The sequence below is a fragment of the Bufo gargarizans genome, chromosome 3 (assembly GCF_014858855.1).
Source record: "Bufo gargarizans isolate SCDJY-AF-19 chromosome 3, ASM1485885v1, whole genome shotgun sequence".
Taxonomy (NCBI): Eukaryota; Metazoa; Chordata; class Amphibia; order Anura; family Bufonidae; genus Bufo; species Bufo gargarizans.
Window position 1 is genome coordinate 36,641,785 of NC_058082.1, and position 25,226 is coordinate 36,667,010.

The 25,226-nt window shown below is 47.3% G+C and overlaps 1 protein-coding gene across 10 annotated transcripts in view; it reads left to right on the forward strand.

Moving 5' to 3' along the window:
- Positions 1 to 25,226, forward strand: part of PICALM (phosphatidylinositol binding clathrin assembly protein) — an 81,402-nt gene that overhangs the window by 37,308 nt on the left and 18,868 nt on the right. For 3 of the 10 annotated variants that reach the window (XM_044287985.1, XM_044287986.1, XM_044287990.1), the window contains exons 8-18: positions 4,928 to 4,969; positions 6,684 to 6,769; positions 8,248 to 8,371; positions 8,552 to 8,688; positions 12,667 to 12,764; positions 15,601 to 15,681; positions 18,184 to 18,294; positions 20,159 to 20,290; positions 20,373 to 20,403; positions 20,481 to 20,580; positions 22,218 to 22,241. In XM_044287985.1, coding sequence (XP_044143920.1) covers positions 4,928 to 4,969; positions 6,684 to 6,769; positions 8,248 to 8,371; positions 8,552 to 8,688; positions 12,667 to 12,764; positions 15,601 to 15,681; positions 18,184 to 18,294; positions 20,159 to 20,290; positions 20,373 to 20,403; positions 20,481 to 20,580; positions 22,218 to 22,241 — 966 coding nt within the window. The remainder of the gene's footprint in view (positions 1 to 4,927; positions 4,970 to 6,683; positions 6,770 to 8,247; positions 8,372 to 8,551; positions 8,689 to 12,666; positions 12,765 to 15,600; positions 15,682 to 18,183; positions 18,295 to 20,158; positions 20,291 to 20,372; positions 20,404 to 20,480; positions 20,581 to 22,217; positions 22,242 to 25,226) is intronic. The other 7 variants (XM_044287987.1, XM_044287988.1, XM_044287989.1 and 4 more) reach the window with 7 other exon arrangements.

The following is a 25,226-nucleotide window of genomic DNA, read 5'->3' on the forward strand; positions in this document are numbered from 1 at the left end:
CTGAAACTTCCCATCCACCCTCCGGGGGCGTCTGTTTGAGTTTCTCCTCCTGCGCAACTCACCGGAGGACCTCTGGAAGTTCCCAATCCACCCTCCTGGGTCGTTTGGTTAATAGAGCACCGTCTGCGCAATCGGTGAGCAGACCTTTGGTTCCATTCCACCTCCGGGTAGTTTTGGTTCTTATATCGACACCGCCACAGCCTGCAACAGCCATGGGCTAGAGGCTGAGAGGTGGAACTGCGCACGAGTGGGCCGAAGCAGGACAGTTATTCGGACTCCGACATGATTCCGGATTATTTTTCCTAGATTACGTCCGTGCTAACCGGTTCTGGTGTAGCATTAACCCCTTCCTTAGGCACTATTTACTCTTCTACTAGATACAGTGCTTAATTTGGGTGTTACCTCCTTCCTGAGGTGGACTGACCTCACTAGCATTAGCCTCAATGCCAGCCATAGGTGCCCCTCGTTCTGTGAGTGGCGGAATTGAAGTTCCACTGAGCTCAGTATCGTCAGCATACATTAACCTTTTGTATAGGTGGCATTATGGCATTCTCACTGCTGTCGCAAATGTTGACATACGCATTACCCCCTTACTGGGGTGGGATGATGGCACTTCCCACAGGGTACGGAACTCGTCATATGCAAGTTCCTGCTAGGTGCGTTACCCCCTTCGATGGGTGTTGTATTTGCACTACCTCGGGTTACAGTACTTACTGGATATGTTACTCCCGATCGTAGGTAATGCGTTGGCACTGCCACTGGGCGCAGTGCTTGGCGTAGATTTTCCCCCTCCATTGAGTGGGTACTTACACTTCCGTGGATCGCGGTTCTGACTATCGCTACCCCCTTCCCTAACCGGGGATTTGCGCTTCCGTCGGTCTCCCATTTGCCATCACATACTTCCTAGGGCATTACGCTCTACAAACGATCCAGTTACGGGGGAATCGCTACCTCTTTGTATGCTGTATTTCAGCTACGCCACGACTTTAGATGCCTTGGTTTCTTTCACAGGTGGTCTGTGGCAACAGTCGGTACTGCTGGTGCCTGATATTCTCCATCTAGTGGCATATGGATTTTGCCACTGGATACTATGGATACTCTCATATTGTATCCCTTTTTCTTCATGCACTTATTGGAGACACAAGAATGTGGCCTTTGTGCTCTCAGGGGGTCACCAGCCTTGTGTGTCCTAGTGACTCCCTATCCCTATGAGCCTCCACCGTTGCAGGTCAGTCACACTGCACAGAGTACTGGTCAAGATCCGGCAAGCCGAATATTCCACCGACTCCGGGTGCTTCGTCTACCACTCATCCTTGTCTGGGTGAGGGCGTTATGCTGGCAATCTGCAGTGGCTACTACAACGGCTTATCCTTCGCAGGGTAGTCTTCGTGCTAGGGCTAGATGCTCCTAATCGCTGTAGCGAGACGACCCCCCTCAGGTAGGGGTTCTGCCCTGGTACTAATTCGGCAGTTGCTCCTGTTCAGCGCCCTTGTCAGGTGGAGGGTTAAGGTTAGCTCTACTGGCTGGGCCAGCTTGATACCAGAACTCCTACTGGATGTCCTCCGGCCTTCCCCTCATGTCCACGCTGGCGGAGCATGCGGTAGCCCCTACCGCACGAGGGGTGTTTGAGTCACCACTACATGCTGAGGTTCCTTCTGCACAGTTCTTTCGTCAGGCAACAGATTCCTCTGACAAGAGAATCAGTGACCTCTACGGGTGGCCTACTCTTCGGCTGGAGTATGGCGTGAGCATTACTCTTGGGGCTTCCCTTGTAGGGCCCCCCCTTCCGGCGGAGGATCGCATCACCACTAGACGCTGTAGAGCTCCAGTTTCACATGGGAATGGGCTTTAGTTCTGGCCTCTTTTTGGTTTACTACCAATGGGGGTCCGTGGCTCTGACAACTGTTGTCCTTCTGCCACATCCAATCCATATCCATATGTTTGAGAGACGCTCGTGATGTTAGCCGAAACGTGTCAGTGTTGTATGTGTCCAATAGAGACATCATCTTTTGTTGAAGACTACAATGAGTGCCGGTCCTCTTCATTATTATTGTTGACTATTGTCCTTCTGTCGTCGGCTCGGGGATGGTGATAGTGTAGTTACCATGGCTGATCAGCACCTACCTTTTGAGTGCGTTCTACTGGGTAGATCAGTCCCTACGGCACTCGTCAACACTAGATTGCCGTTCTAAGCGGGACCTGGATTCTAGTAGTCATACCGTATCGCCATTGGTGCTACCTGTCTTCAGATGTCAGTGATATCACCTCAAGCAATGGTGGTTGTTCATTCACTGCTCATTCCGGGGGTTGACTGAGAGCCCTCCCAAGACGGGTAGAGCGGGTGTCTGTTGCGACGTCCCCCGCTAGTAGGGGTTTCGTCCCCGGTACGGATCACACGTTTCCTTTCCGGTCTCCCCTCGTGGTGGATAACTGATCTCCTTATCCTCCTGTCTAGCTGACCAGTAGTCATGGGTGGTACGGCTCTGGAAGCCCATCTCTATTTTTTCACGGACCCAGGGTTCCTCGGTTATGGTGGAGGCGTTGGACGTCGTGGTCGAACTTCACCCGACTAGAGTATTTCTCTCATCTTTGTTCCACTCATCTGCCCTTCCAGGCAGCGTTGCCGCTTTGTTGAAATATGGTCACTGACGGGGTTTCCCATCACTGGCGGTGCTCTCATTGGCTTTACTATCCCTTTCCCGTGGGGCATTGATCCTTTGACCTGCAGTGGGGCACGCCTGGCTCAGGCGTTTGTTTCTTAGTGATTCTCAGGCAGCTTCTCTCACTAGAAATCTCACCACCAGCCTCTATGGCTATAGGGGCGTTGGTCTACCGATATTCCGCTCCCTAGGGGGTGTTCTCTGGGCCAGAGGTGAATCCTACGGGCTTGGCCTTTTTAGTTCTGCTTCCACAGCTGCGGCCGGGAGCCAGCTGTTGGTGGCGTTATTTTTTATTTTTATTTTTTTTCTCTGAATTGATTTGCCTTCTTGTGCGTACTGTTTTCTTTGAGTATGGCATCGGGCAGTGTTCCGTCCAGGATCCTCTTTTTTCGCAGAAGGTGGTCGCCTTTCCACGCCTCGCAGACATGGGTTTCTTTTCTTTCTCCCTCGTAGTACATGGACCGAGCTCTCCATCAGCCATGTGATTTGGCCTATGAACTTGCTTGTCCTTGTCTAGCACTTACAGCCCTACGGACTTCTACCAATTCTTATCTTGGGGTCCTTGTCAAGGCTGCGGCCTCCAAGGGATGTTTTTCAGATTGATCTGTTCAACAGTTGCTCGGGCATGCGCCCTCGGGTGAGCAACGCCCAGCTGAGTCTTGGCCCACCCGACCTGCGGTCGGCGCTTCTCGGGTCCATCTCCTTCATGCAGTAGCTTCCAGTGTTGAAGGCGGTATCTTGGTCTTCCGGGCACACGTTCTTCAAGTCTTACCGGGTGCCTTCCTAGGCGCCGGCGGGTACTGTTCCGGGCAGCAAATTCTTGCAGGCGGCAGTGAGTTACGCATCCTCGAGGGTTTCTTCTCCATGGGCATGTGATTTGTTCCCTCCCCGTGGACTGCTTTAGGACGTCCCACGGTCCTGTGTCCCCCAATGATACCAGCGAGAAAACGAGATTTTTGTGAAACTCACCTGTAAAATCTCTTTCTCGCGTGGTTCATTGGGGGACACAGCTCCCACCCAGTGATTTCTGTTTGCTGTGATTGTTGGCGGTTGTGGAGCCAGTATGGCCCCAGTTCTGGTTTGCTCCGGCTGGCGTTGGTCATTTGTTGGTCATTTGTTGATTGTTTACCGTATGGTTATTTTTTCCTACTCCTATTGCTTGGGCACAAACTGATATGCTCTCTCCAGGCTGGAGGGGGTATAGCCTGCAGGGGAGGAGTTATCACTTTTCAGCCTAGTGTCGCCTCCTAGTGGCAGCAGCAAGCTATACCCACGGTCCTGTGTCCCCCAATGAACCACGCGAGAAAGAGATTTTACAGGTGAGTTTCACAAAAATCTCGTTTTTTTATTTAGTTTTTTAACCACACTGCATAATACAAAAACACTGTGTCCTGCGCTTTTCTATCCCTTTTTCTTCCTAATGTATATGTCAAACGGGTGGAAAAAACGTGATTTGAACCCACTCGAAGACTATCATTGCATTCTCCGGTCTTCACCCATACTTCATTGGAGGAAAATAAACCTAATTTGCATATCTTTAGCCGTCCTTACTCCAATATTGAAATTTACATCTAATAAGTCAGTGTAGATTTGCACTATAATTTGCAACAGTTTCTGTCATAGTTGCTAAGGGTCCATTCACACGTCCGCAAATCGGTCCGCATCCATTCTGCAATATCGGAAACGGGTGCGGGCCCATGTATTCTCAATGGGGCCGGAAGAGATGCGGAGAGCACACCACGTGCTCTCTGCATATCCGGAGCGCGTCCCCGAACTTACGGGCCTCGGCTCCACAAAAAAATAGAACATGTCCTATTCTTGTCCGCAATTGCCAGAGGGTAGGTCATCGGTATAACTGTCGGAAAACCCCTTTAAGCCACTGCACAATCTGTTTAATGCAAAAACTGTAGGCACTTAGCTCCTTCTAGTGGTGGCTGCAGGCAGACGGACTTTCATAATTTTTAAATTGTCATTGCTGGCGATTTGGCATTCTTACCTCTGTAAAGATATATTAGGGAGGTAATCTGCACAGCATTTTAGATCCATTTATATTAAAATTCCCTTTTAGAGGTGGAGGTATTCTTTGGAAATCGGCAATACTGTAAGTAATATGGGGACACCGGAGCTGATACTGGATCTTGGCTCAAGAGCTTCACCCTTTGCTCTGACTCTACTACTTCCAGTGCACTTTTAATATGTGGAGGTAGTTACTTTTATTTTCAGCTTATTTTTATTTATTTTTTTTCTATTTTTTTTCTATTTTTTAGCAAGTTGGCATTGACAGGGGAGATATACCCGATCTATCTCAGGTAAGCACCATCTCTTAAAGTGGTAGTAACAGAAGCTTCCATGTGTGTGTGAATGACTGAGCATGATGTAGACATGGCTGTACCCTTCGTACCCCTCCTGGACTCCGTGGGACAAGAGATTGGGTCTGCAGGGACCTGTTATGCTATAATCTGTATCCCAGGAATATCCTTTTATATGCAAGTTTTGACATCCAATCCCATAGTCTAAGGACAACTGCTACAACCAGGAAGATTTGGGGGAACTCCGTGGTGATTACGGTCATGTTGGGGCTTTCCCTCCAGTGTATCATGCCTGAGCGCTCTCACTGGAATTTCTTTGCGTATAATTAGGAATGGCGCGGGCGGTACGGAGCCACGTTCATGGGAGAGATCACAGAGCAGTTCACTGACTCATTGCCGTCCAGGCCAGAGGAATGTGTCGAGGGAAATATTTTGTCCTGAAGTTCAGTGCACGTTCTCTGAAAAATTTCCCAGTTATCCGCCATCCAGATGTCTGGGTTCCAGCTGCTCATATGATACGTAGCTGCCTGCTCGCCGGCCACTTACAGATTTTGGGGGGATTGATCTCGAGCCTGCAGTCTATGACCGCTGCAGGCAGCCATAACATGTGCTGAGCAGCAATTTCTGTGCATGTTCTGGGAGGGTGATTACCAGGATCACTTTATGATCGCTGATCCCAGGGCTTAGAGCCTTTTATAGCCGGGGTATATGCCATTGGGTTCTGAAATGCCCTCTTTTGCAGGAAAAGGATTTAAGAAACCAAAGGTGCAAACAGGTCATGTCCTCCTGTTCATTCAGCTTGTTCCATATTGCAGTAAAATTGGTACAAATATCGAAGAATTTGTGGTTTCCCCAGATGTTACTTCTGCTTACTTTGCCCCAACATTAAAGGTGTATTCCAGGGTATAACTGCTGGTTCAGTGGGAGTCTGACTGCTGGGACCAACACAGATCACCAGAGAGTCCTAAGGCCCTCTAAGGAGCTGTGCTGCCACCTTGTTCACTGTGGAACAGTGCTGTACTCCTTCTGTCAGTCCCATAGGCAGCGAATGCTGTGGTAATGCGCATACTCGACCACCGCTCCACTCAGACAAGGGACTTAAGACCCCCCCCATGCTCATGGTTGGTCGGGGGACCAGTGGTCAGACCTTAATGAATCAAGTTATTACCCATCCAGTACAGAAAAGAAAATAGTAACACGTTTTTATAGCTGGAACACCCCTTTAAATGAAGAGGGTCTAAGCAATGCCTATGTGCTCGGTCCCACCCTTCGGAAAGTCTCAAGCCAATTGTTGACTGATATTTGCGCACCTTTTGCTTTGTCTAACTTAACCTTTTTTGTGCCAATGAAAATGTCGCACTAAAGGCCCCCCCCCCCCCCCCCCAAATTAGTATAATTTTTGCAGAATTGAGCACAGTTTCCATTTAGTGACCTCACACCTGATGTGATTTTTACTGGTGACTCAGCCCCCCCCTTATTTTTTTCAATCCCCAATTAAACTTTCCATTTTTATTATTATGGATTAACAAGTACTGGTCGATGACTTGATTGTTTGCTGCTTTTCTGTCATCATGGCCCGTCAGTGTTGGGTCATGCAGTGTACTTTTGCGTACTTTCTTGTGCCAGCCCTGGGTTGTACGAATGCTGATCTAAAGTTGATTGAGGATGTCTTGCCGCCAAATGCTCTTCTGACTTGGATGTATTATCTGCACAGGCTCCAAGCAGTCTACTCGATGCCCTGGAACAACACCTAGCCTCTCTGGAAGGGAAGAAAATCAAAGACTCAACGGCAGCAAGCAGGTAGACTGACAGATAGCAGTGATAGTGGCCTGTCCACTTCTCTCAAGGGTATTTTCATCAAGTTCACGGGGCACAGTGGAAGTGTTATAGCTGTGGACTATTGCTCTGCAAATCTTCCTGTTAATGATGTGTACGAATGTCACGGTCTGATATCAGAACCTGACTATAATATATCTCTTCATGCAGAAAGACTGTCACATATAGTGCTTCCACTCATGAGTCTTCAGGAGCTGCTGTATGTTAGCATTCTAACCCTAACATTCTGTATCTCAGCTGATGCAGAACATCTTTATATGCAGCACACCTCTTAGCTGCTGTAAAACATCGTAATACACAACTCAGCTGCAGAACCTCCCAATACACCCTCTCAGCTGATTTAGGATATTGTAATATGCACCACAGCTGCTGCAGAACCTCCTAATACAACCCTCAGCTGCTGTGGAACGTTGTAATATACACCACAGCTGCTGCAGAACCTCATAATATTCACCACAGCTGCTGCAGAACCTTTTAATACACCCTTCAGATTGTGCAGAGCCTCATAATGTGCGCGTCAGCTGCAGAACTTCAGAATACACACCTCAGCTGCTGCAGAACTTCACAATGCAAACTTCAGCCACTGCAAAACGATCAGTTGATCAGCAGAGTTCCTGACATTGGAGTCCGCAGATTAACATTAACAGCCTATCCTAAAGGTATTAGTCCTGGAAACCCCCTGTAATTGTCTAGTTAAGCTGTTCAGTATGAAAGGTCTCTTAGATTGTTTATATAATTTTTCATGGCAGCAGTCGACTCATCTGGCTGCCCTCCAGCTCGATGCTTCATTTTGCCCAGGAGATGCCATTAAATATGGATGTATTGTGTTTTCTGTGTCTGAATGGCTGGTTATCTGTACGGCATAAAACGTCCTCTCTGCAGCATAGAGGAGGTGCTCCTGCTGATTTGTATTAATCTAGAGCAGAGATGCCCAACCTACGGCCCTCTAGCATGCCTGGACAGTCTACAGCTGTTGGGGCATGGTGCGAGTTGTAGTTTTGCAACAGCCGGAGGGCCTCAGGTTTTGCATCCCTGATCTAGAAGGTTAGTCCGCGACTTCAGCTTGGGAAAACACATTAACTGCACTCCATAGTTGTCCAGTCTGAGTGTTGGGCTGTGTCCCCTGGTGGGTTGTGTACACACGCGCACACACGCACGTACAGTGGTCCTATGCATGTCTTGCCTTTACATGGTCACTATAAGGCTGGAGACAAACCTGCAGTATTTGACGCCAAAGCCAGAAGTGGATCCCGCAGGACAGAGAAGTGTCCTTCCTGCATGATTCCCTATTCCTTTCTAACCAGCTTCTAGTTTTGGCTCAGATACTTACATGTTTGATTCCAGCCCTGGAGGTTTTATAGACAAGCTTCTCTTGGACTCTTCTAACAAAAAGTTTCAGGCATGGTGATTGAGTGTCCTGACCCCTTTTCCTCTTCTCACAGAGCGACAACGCTTTCCAACGCCGTGTCTTCACTCGCAAGCACAGGTCTGTCTCTCACCAGGGTAGATGAAAGGGAAAAGCAAGCGGCTCTGGAGGAGGAGCAGGCACGATTAAGAGCATTAAAGGTAATGTGGCGCAGCATGTCGCACAATGAGACACACACATCAGCAGTGAAACTGCTGGGCATCCTCCTCCTCCTCACTGATGTCTCTATGGATAGAAGCTTCCCTTGTGCTAGGTTATTTCTTTTAAGTAATTGAACGTCTTTGCTTTTCCTATGTAATAGGTTTTTTTGTTTCCTCAAGGAACAGCGTCTTAAGGAACTCTCCAAAAAGCCTCACAATGCTTCCACTACGGCCTCCTCCCCCGTGTCATCCTCGGCGGGCAGCATAAACACGACGGCTGCCATTGACCTGTTCTCAACACCAACTTCATTAAACAGGTAAATGTTTAAAGCTCTACATCACTGACTGTAAAATTCAGTCCTCTAATAGTCCATAAAACCTGATAATCTGTCCCTTGATTTTAGGGGATTGTCCGACCCTAAGACCGCTTTTAGTTAAGGTTAGGAAAGCATTTAAGCCTAAGTGAAAAAAGGCACCCACCTACTTAACGCCACTCCATTCTAGTACTGGGGCTCCTATACCCGCTGGAACGGAAGTGTGATGACCCAGCTGTGGTCACGTGCACCACTGCAGCCATTTGTTGACCTTTAGAGGTGACCTGTCCAGAAGCGGCATGTAACCACAAAGCCTCTATGGTCACACGCCACGTGGAGACAGGTCACCATTGAGGCCAGTGAATGGACGTCGGACTTTTGGTCCAACATGGACAGGAGCCGTGGTGCTGGAATGCATTATTTATTAAAGGGGTTTTACAGGATTTTACTATTGATGACCTTTCCTCAGAATAGGCCATCAATATCAGATCGGCGGGGGTCTGACTCCTGGCATCTGTTTGAAGAGAGTGCCTCGCTCGAACAAACACTGCCTTCGCTTCACTGTTTACCTGCTGGCCGCAGAAATTGCAGTGACAAGCGGTGTAATTTCAAGTATGGTGTCCCTATTCACTTCTATGGGACGACTTTGTCTGTTCAAATGAAAAGGACAGATACATCCCATAGACGTGATCGGGGACGCCATATGTGTAATCACACTGCTCACCGCTGCAATTGCTGCGGCGACTAGGTAAACAGTGCAGAGAAGGCAACGATCGTACCAGCCCTGCTTTCTCTTCAAATAGCTGATCAGTGGGGGTGCCAGCAGTCGAACCTCCACTGATCAGAAATTGATGGCCTACCCTGAAGATAGGTCATCAATAGTAAAAAGTGGACAACCCCTTTAAGTAGAAATATGCAAGTTAATGTTGCAGTTTCTTAAAATGTATATTATTTTTTATATATATATATATATATATATATACTTGTCTATGACCATACTCTAATCTGGCACATGAGATTACACATTCCAGATTAAAGGAATTTTACTGCCAGCTCCAACAGTATCAAAGTAACGTGCTGCCTATGGCACATAGAATTCCAGTGTATTGACTGGCTGCAGATAGGTAGTACGATCATAGAGTTCCTGCTCTATACGGTGAGGATTATTCTGTGACTATTGATCTGCTTGGACAGTGCTTGCACATAGAATTCCAGTGTATTGACTGGCTGCAGATAGGTAGTACGATCATAGAGTTCCTGCTCTATACGGTGAGGATTATTCTGTGACTATTGATCTGCTTGGACAGTGCTTGCACATAGAATTCCAGTGTATTGACTGGCTGCAGATAGGTAGTACGATCATAGAGTTCCTGCTCTATACGGTGAGGATTATTCTGTGACTATTGATCTGCTTGGACAGTGCTTGCACATAGAATTCCAGTGTATTGACTGGCTGCAGATAGGTAGTACGATCATAGAGTTTCTGCTCTATACGGTGAGGATTATTCTGTGACTATTGATCTGCTTGGACAGTATAATCCAGCTATTTGTTGCTGGGATTACAGATTAACCTTTCATCGGTGAAGAAAAGTTAATTCTCCACCAGTGTATAGATGATCAGGTAGCTGACAGGTATTACCTAATCTGAAGGGATCGGTCACAGTACACCTCATCCTCTCCTGCCATGTTGTCTCTATTCTCTATCTGCATTAGTTTTATTGCCTTTTTCTTTTTATCTGTTGCTTATCAGTTATTTGCCATGTGCCTTCCTGTTCTTGCTAAAGTCCACGGTTGGAAATAAAGGACCTCTGTAGTCCCCAGTATGACGTGTATGACTATTGCAGTATAATCCCATCTATATCGACCCAAAGCTACAAGGGTGGGCTCACTGTAAACATGCATTTACCCCATATGCATTGCTTGCTCGGCTATTTCCGTCGGCCCCATAGAAATGAATGGGAGTGGGGGCCGCACATGCGCGGTACACTTCCATTCACTTCTATGGTTAGCTGGCTTGGTGGTGGCCGGACCGGAGTCCTCCAGCCACCACTTTGCGGGGCTCCGTTCTCTATATAATTGCAGGTCCCAGCGGTAGGACCCGCACCTATAATATAATGGGGGCATATCCTAACAATATGCCCCCTTTGTCTGTGATGAGACAACCCATTTAACATGGAAAAATTAGTTTTACGTATATTAGTGGTTACTTTGAGTTTTATAAAAAATAAATAAAAAAGTTGCACAGAGTTTCAGGCTGCAGTCATAGTAACCTAGTACATAAGGCCAAAAAAAGACATTTGTCCATCCAGTTCGGCCTGTTATCCTGCAAGTTGATCCACAGGAAGGCAAAAAAAGAGGTAGAAGACCATTTTCCCCACTTAAAGGGGTTATGCTGTTTTTTAACCGATGATCTATCCTCTGGATAAATCAGCATCTGATCGGCGGGGGTCTGACACCCGGGAGCCCTGCCGAACAGCTGTTTGAGACGGCAGCGACGTCACGACTAGTATCACTGGGCAGGGCTAAGCTCTTTTCACTTGAATGGAGCTTAGCTTCGCCCAGGCCATTGGATACTAGTCGTGACGTCATTGGGCCTGTGGTAAACAGTGAGAAGGCCGCGGCGCTGCTGCCTTCTCAAACAGCTGATTGGCCGGGGTCCCAAGTGTCGGACCCCCGCCCATTAGATGCTGATGATCTATCCAGAGGATAGATGATCAGTTAAAAAAATAAAATGCAGAACTCCTTTTAAGGGGAAAAAAAATCCCAACTCCAATCAGGCATCAGAAAAACTCCCTGGACCAAAGACCCCTCTCTAGTAGCTATAGCCTGTAATATTATTACCCTCCAGAAATACATCCAGGCCCCTCTTGAACTCTTTTGGTGAACTCACCATCACCACCTCCTCAGGCAGAGAGTTCCAGAGTCTGCTGTGGGTGCTTCCCCTTCTCTCTACACTCATACACAGCCCACGTGATTCCCCCTGCAAACTGCCCTGTGTGTTTTTATTCCTTATCCACAGCCTGTGTGAGCTGCCCTCCCTGGATACCTCCCACTCCCTGCTGCCATGACTAAGGGAGGGCGGAGCAGAAAATAAAAAAAGTAGTTTTATTTTTCATTATTAAATCAAGAAAAACTATACAAATGTGGTATCATTGTAATCATACTGACACTTAGAAGGGAACAGGTTAGTTTTCTTACATAAGGAACAAAACCCATGAAACGGTGGCAGAACTGCATTTATTTTATTTTATTTTTTTTGCTAATTTTTTGCTAATTCCATTTGGAATGGTTTTTTTTCTGACTTTCCACTACATCGTATGCAATATTAAATGCTATTTGTAAAGTACGACTTGTCCAGCAAAAACGAGCCCTCCTATAGCTATGTGAATGGAAAAATAAAAAAAAGTTACGCCTCCGGGAAGGCAGAGGGGGAAAAATGGAAAATCCTCTGCTGCTGAAAGGGTTGATGAATATTTGAAAAGGGGGTTCTATCCCCTTTTTCTTACTGATCTATCTTTGGATCATTTGCATCTGATCGGCATGGGGCTGACACCCAGGACCCCCGCCAATCAGCTGTTTGAGAAGGCAGCAGCACATGCAGTAGCGCCGCACCCTTCTCGCTGGCGAGGGTGCAGCTCAGCCGAGCTCACTTCAGTGGGACCGAGCTGCGACCAGGACACGTGGCATAGTCGTGATGCCGCTGGCCGTAGCGCTACGGCAAGCTCTGCTGCAGTCTCAAACATCTGATCATCATTATCCAGGCTTGCACTACAACTCCCAGCTCACCTGTAGCCAGGATGGTTAGCCTGTAAGGCCGGTTTCTTCAGTGCCATTGATCGTGGGATGATTGCCGTTGTATAATTTTGGTGCCTGAAGCTGTAGAGGTTGTGTCTGAGCCCAGCCGGCCGCAGCAGGCGAGATATTTGTGTGGGCTGAGTGTAATTGCACAGACATAACAGTGCTTGTACTTTCTCTTCTCAGCAGTTCCAAGCTGCCAAATGACTTGCTTGACATGCAGCCAAGTTTCCACCCAGCTGTTCATCCGCTGAGCGTGCCACCAGTAGCGAGTACATGGGGAGGTAAGGAGTGTGCCTGGAACACGCCGTGAAATCTTTACATATCCTCGAGCATCACATCGGCTTTTCAGTATTATTAGGGTGAATGTGCTCTACAGTGTGGCTGGCTCTGTGTGCGAGTGCGATTCTCCGTTTATGGATATTGCTATTTTCACGAGAGGAAGCGGTACTTTCTACACAAGCTCTGCAATGCTTTCAAAACCGCTGATTGGCGTGGATGCCGGGAGTCGGACCCCCACCGTTCTGATACTGATGACCTATTCTGTGGTTAGGTCATTAATCTTAAAGCACTGCACAACCCCTTTAAAGGGGTTATCCGAGACTATAAAAAGCTCCCCCATATGCCCGGGCCCCTCACAATGAATATACTTACCTGGCTCCCTGCGCCGCTCCTGGTTCTCCCCATGTGCGGATGAAAACCGTGTCAGTGGCAGTGCAGGGAGTGCGAAGCCAGGTAAGTATATTCAGTGTCGGGCCCAGGCATATTGGGGAGCTTTTTATAGTCTCGGATAACCCCTTTAAGGTAACCTACCCCTGGAAACCTGCACTTAGGATAGAGGTGAGAGGTAATCTTTGCATTGGTAGGGGTGAAGTAAATCCTCTTATTTGCACCTCCCATGTCTGACACCATCCACGTGAAGCTGTACTTGCTCTATGTGAAGGTGCAAAGTGCGAACAGACGCTTCCCTTTCCTATGAGAAATGGGCGAGTTGTATGTAGGCCATGTTAATTGCATGTCTCTACTCTTCTGAGGTGCATGTTACCCTCTGCTTACATGCCCCAATTCTTGCAAAACTTTGGGGGGGGGCGGGGGGGGAATGGGGATCAGCTGAATAGTGTCAGGGACTGAGCAGTACTGTAAGGGTAAGTTCACACGTGCCAGATTTGTTGGAGAAATTGACCCATCCGTCTTGATTGGGGCTTGCAGGAGTCCATGTACATGCTGCAGAAATAACCCCATTCAGATATTTGGAGAAAGTTTTCAGTTGTGGCAGAAAATCGTCCGAATGTGAACGCGTCCAGACTATATAATTGACTTTCTCTCTTGCTAGCAATCTGTTTTATCTCCTCTTCTCTAACCTGCTTTTCTCTCTGCTTCTTCTAACCTGTCCTGTCTCTGAATGTGGGGAGCAGATCCTTTCACGTCCGAATCGGTGGATGAGTCAATCCCAAATCTTAATCCTTTCCTAAGTAAACCTAGCGATGGTACCCATCTACCTGCTAAAACCACTGACACCACCAGTTTCACTGCTAAGACTCCTAGCCATGACATATTTGTTGGTAAAGTACCCTTCGATCTATATACATCTGCTCAGTGGCTGCAGTTATGTGTACCCCCCCCCCCCCCCCATCATATCATGTCCCTCTCGTTTAGACCGTAGTCTAATTTGTCTTTGGTTCTTTAGATCATACCAGTCCCTTCTCTGCTTGGTTGAGGAGTAGGCTGGCCAATGTGTGGGATAAACCAATGCTTGTGCTGATTGGATATGGGAATCCACTTGTGATTTACCGTCCATAAGGAAGCATTGATGAATTGTACATTACTTATTCTGTACTGATCCTAAACTACATCCTGTATTATACTCCAGAGCTGCACTCGCCATTCTGCTGGTGCAGTCACTGTGTACATACATTACATTACTTATCCTGTACTGATCCTGAGTTACATCCTGTATTATACTCCAGAGCTGCACTCACTATTCTGCTGGTGGAGTCACTGTGTACATACATTACATTACTTATCCTGAACTGATCCTGAGATGCATCCTGTATTATACTCCAGAGCTGCACTCACTATTCTGCTGGTGCAGTCACTTTGTACATACATTACTTGTAAATATAATGTAGCCTCTTGACAGTCAAATAAACTTAAATTAAAATAGATGTCAGCTTTATGAGCCTTCAGGAAATGAGAGAAGAGGCTACAGAGTGAGCAGTCAGAGCTCATCCTGTGGATTTTACACAGAGGGGCACAGAGCAGCCTGCAGTATTTGTGAATACATAAAGACATAAAGGCTGCAGATGACTAGTAAAACATTTTTTTTAAATAAATTATTGTAAATGTTTTTTTACCACATAACACATCCAATACAAAGCAAAATCTTCCTTTATCATGCCCATGGCCTAAACCAATTATTTTCAATAGTTATTATCTGAGAAGGGTGATAGTAACAGGTAGGGTAGTGCGGCATCTGCAGTCCCATGAGCAGCATTGGTTGAATATAGCAGTCACTCTGCAAAAAAAAAAGAAAAGAAGTCCATCCCATCTGGGGTCAGAGGCTAGAACACCCCCAGTTGACGCCCACTTTTATGGTCCAGAACTGAGAGCTGCTCAATTGTATGTGGACCTTCCATCTATTATATTTCCTCCTAAAAGGGTTGTCCAAGTGTTTAAAGGTCATCTGTCAGCAGATTTGCACCTATGACACTGGCTGAAGTGACCTGTTACATGTGCACTTGGCAGCTGAAGGCATCTGTGTTGGTCCCATGTTCATATGTGCCCGCATTGCTAAGAAAAATTTGGTTTTATTATATGCAAATGAGCCTCTAGGAGCAATGGGGGCGTTGCCATTACACCTAGAGGCTCTGCTCTCTCAGCACCAGCCGCTCCCTCTGCACTTTGACAGGACCAGGGAAATACAAAGTATATTAGAAAGTTTCAGGACTGGTTAGACTTTATTTACACTAAAAGGTACGCCACTTTAAGGCTCCTCCATGATATGGGTCAGTATACGGCTTCCACGTAGCATCCACCCCACTATTTGTATGTGTGTAGTAACACCATCATATACCGACCCGCGCCGACTAACGCCTTTCATTCTGTCACCTGAATTAACAGATTCTTTCTGTGGGCCTCAAGTCTATCCTAACGCTTCCCATTTCCATACTGAACCCTCTACAGTAGCTGGCCTATATGGAGGTAGGTACTGGGGCCACCGAGTCCTGAGGAATTGTGTGACTGGAAGATAATGAAATGCCTACGTTTATAGAAAATGATGTTCATCGGGTATCATTCTAAACACTATCCCCCACCACATGTAGGCCCATGTACAGGCAGCCCTACAGGACCACAGTATGCCTAGACATGAAAGATGCACACGGTCAGAAGATCGGCTTCCCCAGTGTCGGTCAGTGGGCAGGATGTTATGGGTGGGGTTAGTCAATGGGAGTTTTTTGTTTTTGTTTTGCCTAACTGCATACAAGGGAGAGGGGGCTCCTGCTGCAGTCAGATACAGGACAGTGAGGAGGAGGGGGGGACATTGCTGATGTCCTGGGACACAATTTCTGGATATATTTCTCAATTGTAATATGAGACAAATTAGAGAAGATAACTGGAGGAGAAGCTGGAATTTTTTTATTTTTTTTAGAGAATAATTTTTGGGAGAATAGCACTGGGTGCTGCTGTTCTGCTAAGTTCTCAATAGCAGGTTCAGGTGGCCTTTTTTTCCCTCTTATGGAGGAGGGCGAGACATAAGTGATGGATTCAGTCACCGTCTTCAGGGCTGGATGGTTTTGACCCTGTAGAGTGTATTCGGCTACTTTTTGGATGATGATGCCCAGTCGGCATGGGTGCACATGTGCCCAAAACAACACTTGCCATTGTAATCCATTACATACCGGTATGCTAATGCCCACTGAACCACTTAGCAGAGCTCAGAGGGGGTCGGTGAGTCGCAACTGGTTCCCCAGCAGCAGGGGGTGCTGCTTATTTTGTCTGCAGGCTCTTTGCGTTGTGACTGGATCACCGGATTCTTTAAAGGGTTTCACATAATTAGGTGTCAGACACTAGCGATCCGCTAGTGTCTGCTCTGCCAAACAATCCTAATATAATAGCTTTTGGGGCAGCCGTTTCGTGAAAAAAAGAACTTATATTGATATGCTAATGAACCTCTAGGTGCTATGGGGGCGTCATTAGCACCTAGAGGATCGGTCTACCTTCACAAGATGCAGCCGCCCAGCGCGTCCCTCCAGCCCGCCCATCTCCGGAATGCGATCAAGCGGACGACTTCTCGCGCATGCGCCGTGCACGTCTGTATTCGGCGCATGCGCAGTGAATGTCCGACCGCTTCCCTGCTCAGACATCTCCACTGCGCCTATGGAGCACTATGACGTCATCGGCGCAGTGGAGATGTCTGAGCAGGGAAGCGGTCGGACATTCACTGCGCATGCGCCGAATACAGACGCGCACGGCGCATGCGCGAGAAGTCGTCCGCTTGATCGCATTCCTGAGGAGATGGGTGGGCTGGAGCGACGCGCTGGGCGGCGGCATCTTGTGAAGGTAGACCGATCCTCTAGATGCTAATGACGCCCCCATAGCACCTAGAGGGTCTTTAGCATATCAATATAATTTTTTTTTTTTTTTGCGAAACGGCTGCCCCAAAAGCTATTATATTAGGATTGTTTGGCAGAGCAGACACTAGCGGATCGCTAGTGTCTGACACCTTATTATGTGAAAACAAAGTGGTAGAAACCCTTTAACCTAGAGCTAGTGAGATTCCCTTATACACCCATAAGGGACTGAAGAACCTAATGAGAAGAGTGAAAACGCCATGGCGAGCACCAGATCTTTTAATATATCTGCTCTCTGTAACATGCCGCGGTGCGTCTGACTTCTCCAATGGAGGGGGATCCTTCAGCCTCCTGTTGTTTGGTTTTTGAATGCTCATTTGTTGGCAGCTGTGATGCATTAAGGGGAGATACCGAGCAAATTGTCCACTTGTGAATGAGTCTTGGCAGAGGTTCAGCCCGGCTTCCAGCAATGAACAGATCATCCTCTCTATTTGTCAGGAGAACGCGCGGCTGCTCTGTAACTCCCATAGAAATGAATGGAGATGTGCATGGCCACTGCTCCATTCATTCAGCGTCTGAGTGCACCATAGAGGTTTAAAGGGGTTGTCCAAGACTTTTATCCTAAAGATTGGTCATCGGTATCTGATCGGTGGGTTTCCGACAGGCTATTTGAGAAGGCACTGGCGCCCCCTTTGGGTGCTGCGGCCTTCTCTCAGCTCACCAAGCACATCGCTGTACATTGTGTAGCGGCTGTGCTTCAGTGGGGCTCAGCTAGGTCTAGGCCACGTGACCGATGAAGGTGACGTCACAAGGCCTAGGCAAAGTTGCAAAAAGGCCGTGGCATTACTGCGAGTGCCAGTGCCTACTCAAACAGCTGATTGGCGGGGGTCCTCAGTGTCGGACCCCCACCAATCAGATACTGATGACTTATCCACACAATAGGTCATCAGTATAAAAGTCTCAGAAAACCCCTTAAAGTAATTCTTTCTGTAATCATCCATGTCAGTCAAAGCTACCCAGCTTTCCTAGAAACAGAAAGCACTAAGTACTTGTGAAGTAGCCTGGGTTACAAAGGAATACAGAAGGACTTGTGGATATGTGATCCGTCATCTTCCGCCTTTGTGTTCTGCAGGGTTTACTCCATCTCTAGCTGTTCAACCACAGACCTCCGGTGGCCTTAATGTCGACTTTGATTCTGTTTTTGGCAACAAGTCTCCCACCAACATTAATATAGATCCTACAGGTAAGAGCCGAGTGCCGCACATTTCCCTGCAGAGCGCCACCACAGAAGTAATGAAGCATTACACAGTTCTTATTGATTGCAGTGGGTTGTGTGTGAGGCTCTGTTCACATGGTGTATGGTCTGTACATAAGGTTGTGAGTGTCCCCATTATATACCTCCGTGTATGCCACAGCTAAATCATGAAGAGCCACACAAGGCAAAAAAACATAAGCCGCGTGATATACATTCTTGCCCGTGGCCCACTGCATAGAAAAGCATAGTCTGCATTAAACATGTCCACTTGGGACACATGAAAAATTTATTTTCATTTCTTTAGTTTTTAGCAGTGGTGGCGAACCTATGGCACGGGTGCCAGAGGCGGCACTCAGAGCCCTCTCTGTGGGCACCCATGCCCTGGAAAAAGTCTATGGCATACCAATATGCCTTCGACTTTTCCTGCCATTCATGAGCGCAGGGCGCACTATGAACAGTACAGGCAGTACACGGAATGTAGGCAGCCTATTATAGCTAACGATAAAGTACAGGGAAGATATAATATGTTGGACTGTAGTATTCAGGTTAAATTGCAGTGTTGGCACTTTGCAATAAATAAGTGGGTTTTGGTTTGCAGTTTGGGCACTCGGTCTCTAAAAGGTTCACGTTCACTGGTCTATAAGATAAGTGACATTTTAGGGGCTGGTTCTCCCACTATCCCGGGCATGCTCAACCTGCGGCCCTTTAGCTGTTGTAAAACTACAACTCCCACAATGCCCTGCTATAGGCTGATAGCTCTAGGCTGTTCGGGCATGCTGGGAGTTGTAGTTTTGCAACAGCTGGAGAGCCGCAGGTTGAGCATGCCTGCACTATACATATGCAGGCTCAGCGTGACCAAGCATGCTTGTGTTCTCAATGGCATAACACTCGTTCATCGGGTGATTGGATTGTTAGTGCAGCACAAAAATCCTCTTTTCCTGGTGGCATGATCTGCTGCTGGGGAAGAGTGATGGCATTAGTGATCGCTCCTCCCTGTACTCTGGAGGAGATCGCTGCATGTAATAGAAGAGGTCTCCTCCGCTAGCGATCAGCAGATTGTCGTGAAGGAACGCTTCCTTCCTGACAATCTGCTTGTCCATTGTCCCGTGTAAAAGGACCTTTATATTTCTGGCAGCAAAAAAGATTGGGCATGATGAGATTAACAGCCTGATCCTTCTCCACCCCCAGCATCAGAAGGTCACTTGCACTTTCGATTTGCAGTTGGTTCCACTCTGATCAGCAGGTTTGGCTGACATCCATCTAAGGGCCTCATGCACATGGCCGTCACCCCATACTGCAGCCCACAAACAGCGGGTCTGCAATATGCGGGTACCCGCCATGTGCGCACAGGTATCACAGGTGTGGACCCATTCACTTGAATCGGTCCACAATCCGGAGCTGCGGTGCGGAACGGAGTCACAGAACCTCACAGAAGCACTACAGAGTGCTTCTATGGGGTTGCTCTCCGTGCCTCCGCGCTGCAAAAAAAAATAAAAAAATAGAACTTGTCCTATTTTTTTCCTTTTTTTTTTTTTTTTGCGGTGCAGGTGGATCACAGACACATTCAAGTTGAATGGGTCTGGTTCCGTCACGGCAGCTGCATGGATGGTGCCCGTGCATTGGGAACCGCAAACTGCTGTCCCCAATGCATGGAACAACCGAATAAGGGCTGCGTGCAAGAGTCCTAATGCATATGGTCAGCTTTATACTAGTGCATAACATGTTTTCTGTTGCTGGATGGAGCACAAGTGTTTATTGTCACTGACAGCAATCTAAGATGTTGAAGAGCGTGCAGGCCGTGCATACAATACATTACACCCTCTTAATATACATGCTTGTCTTTCATCCCAAGCTTTTGATGACATGGGAGGCCTGCTGAAGCCGACCGTATCATCTCAAAATCAGAGCATCCCCTCCTCTAAAAACCCACCGGGCAAGCTCGTGTCTGACGACTTGGACTCCTCTCTGGCCAACCTCGTGGGCAGTGAGTATGAATAGTGGTGCATTAACACCCATTGTAAGCCATTAGAAGTTCTCTGCTCATTCACTTCTGTTTTCCCTTGTAGATCTGGGTATCGGGAATGGAACCACAAAAAAGTGAGTAAAAGGGGACTTTAATAGTTTCTTTTGGGGGAGAGTGGACTTTGGTTGATGCTTTGTAATTATAATTTCAGTGACGTTCATTGGAGTCAGCCTGGAGAAAAGAGACTAACAGGCGGGACCAACTGGCAGCCAAAAGTGGCCCCAACCACAACCTGGAACCCAGCGACTTTGGTGAGCAAAAAGGACCACACTTGGAATGTAGTACTTTTAATATTTAAAGGGAATGTTCACCTGTGATCACTGCTGTTATTTTAGCTTAAATTGTCATCATTCTGCTCTTGTTAAGATCTCTGTATATCTTTTTTTAGCTTTCTGAGCTTCATTTTATTATTACAAAGCTCCATATCCCCTGCATAGATATAGATTGAGTAGAGTACATTATGCCTGTCTGCAGTCACCACTAGAGGGAAGCTTACGACGTACATTGAAATGAATGGCACTGTATGCAGGAAGCGCCCTCTAGTGGTGGCAAGCGGAAGCCAGAATTTTACCACTTAAATGATACTTTGGCACCGTTCTGTGTGGCTGGACCTGCTGCCATGGAGGCCAGTAGTTGGCTGCAGTGGTGGCGGTGCAGTCTATAAACTAGTGGCGGCAGGAGGACTGGACCAGCAATGCAGGGAATGCCGCAGTATAGCATCCTCCTTTCTTTTTTCATATTTTTTTTTTTATCTTGCACTATTTGAGGGCTTGTCCGAGATTTTTAATTATGTCGGGCAACCACTTTTAGAAATTTATCAGCACAGAATATTGCATTTAAAAGCAGCAAGATGATGGGCGGACACTCATTCTGACACCGCATAAAACATGGCACAAAATCTTAAGTATTTCTGATAGACGGGCTCTCTAGCTGTGCATTTTCAGAAAATATTTGGAAATAGTTTACATAGTGATTGCTTTTCATCCAGTTATCTGTATACGTTGCACTGATCATGTAGTACAACCAACTGTGTAACCCAAGCCGCAGTCGCCTTTGTGCAGGGGGTCAGTGATTAAAACATGGATTTTACCAGACTTGGGAGAGTCTGGCAGCTGGTATCCAACATGTCTGTGGCTGCTGCCTCCATCTCTCTGGGACTGTTGAAGAGTCTGCCGCCCTCGGCTATCTTCAAAGTCCTATGCAGTTGCAGGGGACTGAGAGCAGACATAAGCGTCTGCCTCTCCATTCACATGGGGGTGGATTCAAGACTCCAGACCTTATGATCGGATTGTGGTCCCAGCTAGGGTTGAGCGTACAAGGTTCGGGTTATCTAAGAAAACAGAAGTTCGCTCAACCCTGGTCCCAGCTGTCAGACCTGCGCCGATCAGAGACCAATACCCTATTTGTGCCTCGTGGGAAAACCCATTTTGGCCCTTTTTTTTTTTTTTTTTTTCTCGGTAGCCGCTCCAAAGTATAGCGTCTTGCTAAATTTCATGTTAGATCAGGCATCCTCAAACTGCGGCCCTCCAGCTGTTGCAAAACTACAACTCCCAGCATGCCCGAACAGCCTACAGCAGGGCATTGTGGGAGTTGTAGTTTTCCAACAGCTGGAGGGCCGCAGTTTGAGGGTTCCTGTGTTAGATGGTAGCCATTTGTACCATCTGGGTTCACATTGCACGTATATTAGGTCATTGCCAGTAGATAGAGTTGAATGGTTAGCCTGCAGACGAAACATGGCCGCTCGCTGTGTATACAGGTCACACCCATCTGCCGACGTCCCTGGTATTTGTCCCCTGCACCCTTGTTAGCAATGTCTGTACCGTTTTGTGTAAGTTTGTGTTCTAATCTTGTGTTATTGCATTGTTCGTCTCGGTGACCCGTAAACCAGAATGGCATGCATTACCCATCATACGTAAGTTGACGCAAAAAGCCTCTCTACTTTAATCTGGCATGCAGTTGTGATTAACCCCTTTGCCGCGGCAGCGCAGGTCCCGGCACCCTGCCTCCTCACACTAATCACGGTTTGTGTCTACAGACCTGAATCTTCTTGCACTGCACCCGGTGCACCCTGCATCCTACCACTAACGGCATGGAGTGCTGCCTCCCGATTCCTCCTGCTTCTTCTAGCTTGGGCGCGGAGCTGACCTCTGAGCTACGGGAGACTGCAGTGATGGTTTCTGCATGACACTACTTTACTGTCTTGTAATCATCATTCTTACTCTGCTTGAGAGCTGCAGTGCAGCAAGAGTCTGAGGGGCACTTGAATTAAGTGACCTCCATCTTTAAATGTAAGTCCAATTCCTTTATCTAAGTTTGGGGGTCAGAGCCCAGTTTTTCTTGCACCAAGCTCCACGTCCCCTTCATATACAGTTTAAAGAGCACCTGCCAGCAGGATCAACCCTATCCAACCAGGTATACTGGCTAGTAGGGTCCATCCTACTATACCTGTATGGTGAAATTCCGTTGCATCGTTCCTGAGATATGTTAGATTGAATCAAAATGCTAATTAATAGCGTTTTAGTGCGCAGAGGACAGTATAATCCCCTCGACTGATCATCGTTGTTCTGGTGCCTGGTTCCGTTATCCTGCGCAGGCGCTATTGATTCTATAATCTGCATTTGGTCATCTCATCAGCTGGGAAACCAGAAGGAGGGATGTACTGGGCATATCCCAATCGTGGAATTAGTCAAGAGGAGGGCTTGTGGCAGTCGGGAAAGCGGGAGAAGCTGAGGGGCACCGAGGGGAGAGTACCCATCCCTTGGTGCATTGATGCCCTAATTTAAATATAGTTTAAAGGGGTTCTCCAGGCTTTTTAATATTTGATGACCTATCCTCAGGTCACTGGGGGTTTGATGCTCAGCACCCAATCAGCTATATGAAGGGAAGGCGATCAGTGTGTGTGTGCCATCTCCCTCCTCTTCCAGCTGCCGCTATGTCTATGTCAAAGTAGCAGCGAGCAGGAAGAGGAGACGGGAGGCGGCACGTGCACACTGCGCGCCTTTCCTTTAATACAGCTGATAACCTTTGAAATTATATCGGGAATGGTACAACAGATTTTCATCATACAAGTGTATGCTGAATATTCTACCAGATGATATACTTGGTTTAATAGGGTTGATCCTGCTGAACGGTTTTCTGTCTGTTTTTTCTATCCTCAGGATATAGGTCAGCAATATGAGATTAGCCAGAGTTAGTCTCCCAGCACCCCCACGATCAGCTGTTTAAGAAAACTGCGCTGCTCGCCAGAGCTCTAAGCACTGCTGCCTTTTTCGCAGCTTACCAAGCACAGCGCCATTCATTGTATAGTGGCTGTTCTTGGTATTGCAGCTCAGCCCCATTCACTTGAATGTTACTGAACTGCACCTAGGCCATGTGACCGATGAACATGTCACATGGTCTAGGACAGGGGTAGGCAACCTCCGGCACTCCAGCTGTTGAGAAACTACAACTCCCAGCATGCATACTTGCTCTGCTCTTCTAAGAACTCACATAGAAATGAATGGAGCATGCTGGGAGTTGTAGTTTCACAACAGCTGGAGTGCCAAAGGTTGACGATCACTGGTCTAGGAAGAGGCCCACAGCTTCTTCAAACAGCTGATGGGTAGGGATGCCAGGAGTCAGACCCCAGCTGATCATATATAGATGACCTGTCCTGTTATGAATCCCAGAAATCCCCTTTAAATGATTAATTTCTACATTGCAGTCACTACTGGAGGGAGATTACTGCACACTGGTTATGCATTGAACTCCATAATAACACTGTATGCAGTAAGCTCCCTCTAGTGGCGGCTGCAGGCAGCGAGCATGTTGGGATTTAACTTGTCTAAGCAGGGCATGTGGATCTCTGATTCAGAAAAATGAGCCCCCGAACAATATAATAATCTGTTAAGAAGCAAACATGCACAGTTTAGTTTAAAAAGTGATGACAGATGGACAAACACTTTAAATAGCAACCCTCAAATGTCCTAGAAGTGACTCCGGGGCGGTTCAGATTCAAGTCTCAGTGGTTGTATTGATGGTGGTCTTATTTTGGGGGATTGTTACTTAAGCATTTGCTCTGTGTGTTCCAGATTGATTTTCTCGGCTCTCAGTCTGAGCAGCCGTCTGTTCTTATTCCTTATCCCTCACGTTGCAAACTGTGCCACACTTGGGATAAAGGTGCTTGGTGGTTAGACCCCGAGCAACCGGACATTGAAGTCCTATATTATCAATGTACCATCGAGGTTTACTCCAGTCCTGAAATATTCACCCGGAAAGCCCTTTTTCTTCTCTGGCTAAAATGATGCTCGTCTGCTTTCTGGGCAGATAGACCCTCTCATTTGCACCGACTTGGGACTTCATGTCCGGATGGGAGATGCATGGACGTAATAGCCAGTTGCTCTTCCCGTTCCCTACAGTGCCATTATACATGGACTGCTCACACTACAAGGTGCAGTCATGCCACCCACCATGAGAAGACTTCCTTGCGATCATAGGGATTGGAAGATTACAGTGTTGATGGAGCCTGCCCTGAATGTCACATCCAAAAGGTCGTCCTGGTGCATTAAAAGCCTACCTTATGGGATAGATACAGCACCCCCCACATCTACACTGCACCCCATTAATCCCCATCCAAGCCCCTGAGAGGACGGGGTGCGTGTAGTTGCATCTTCCTGAATGCCGCTGATGAAGCACTAGAACCCCTTTATCAGCTGATGTATGGAAGAATTATTAGGCGTTAAGAAAGAAGATTCTGCCGAGATTTTCCTCTCTGGAGGTCCTATCATGTCCGTCCATTATAGGGACACCGTTGATTTCTGTGAGAAATGTGTAATGCGTAATTTAACCTGTGGTGGCGCTGCACAGGAATTAAACGCTTGCTGCCAGGTTCCCTGCAGATTAAATCTGATTGCTGCAA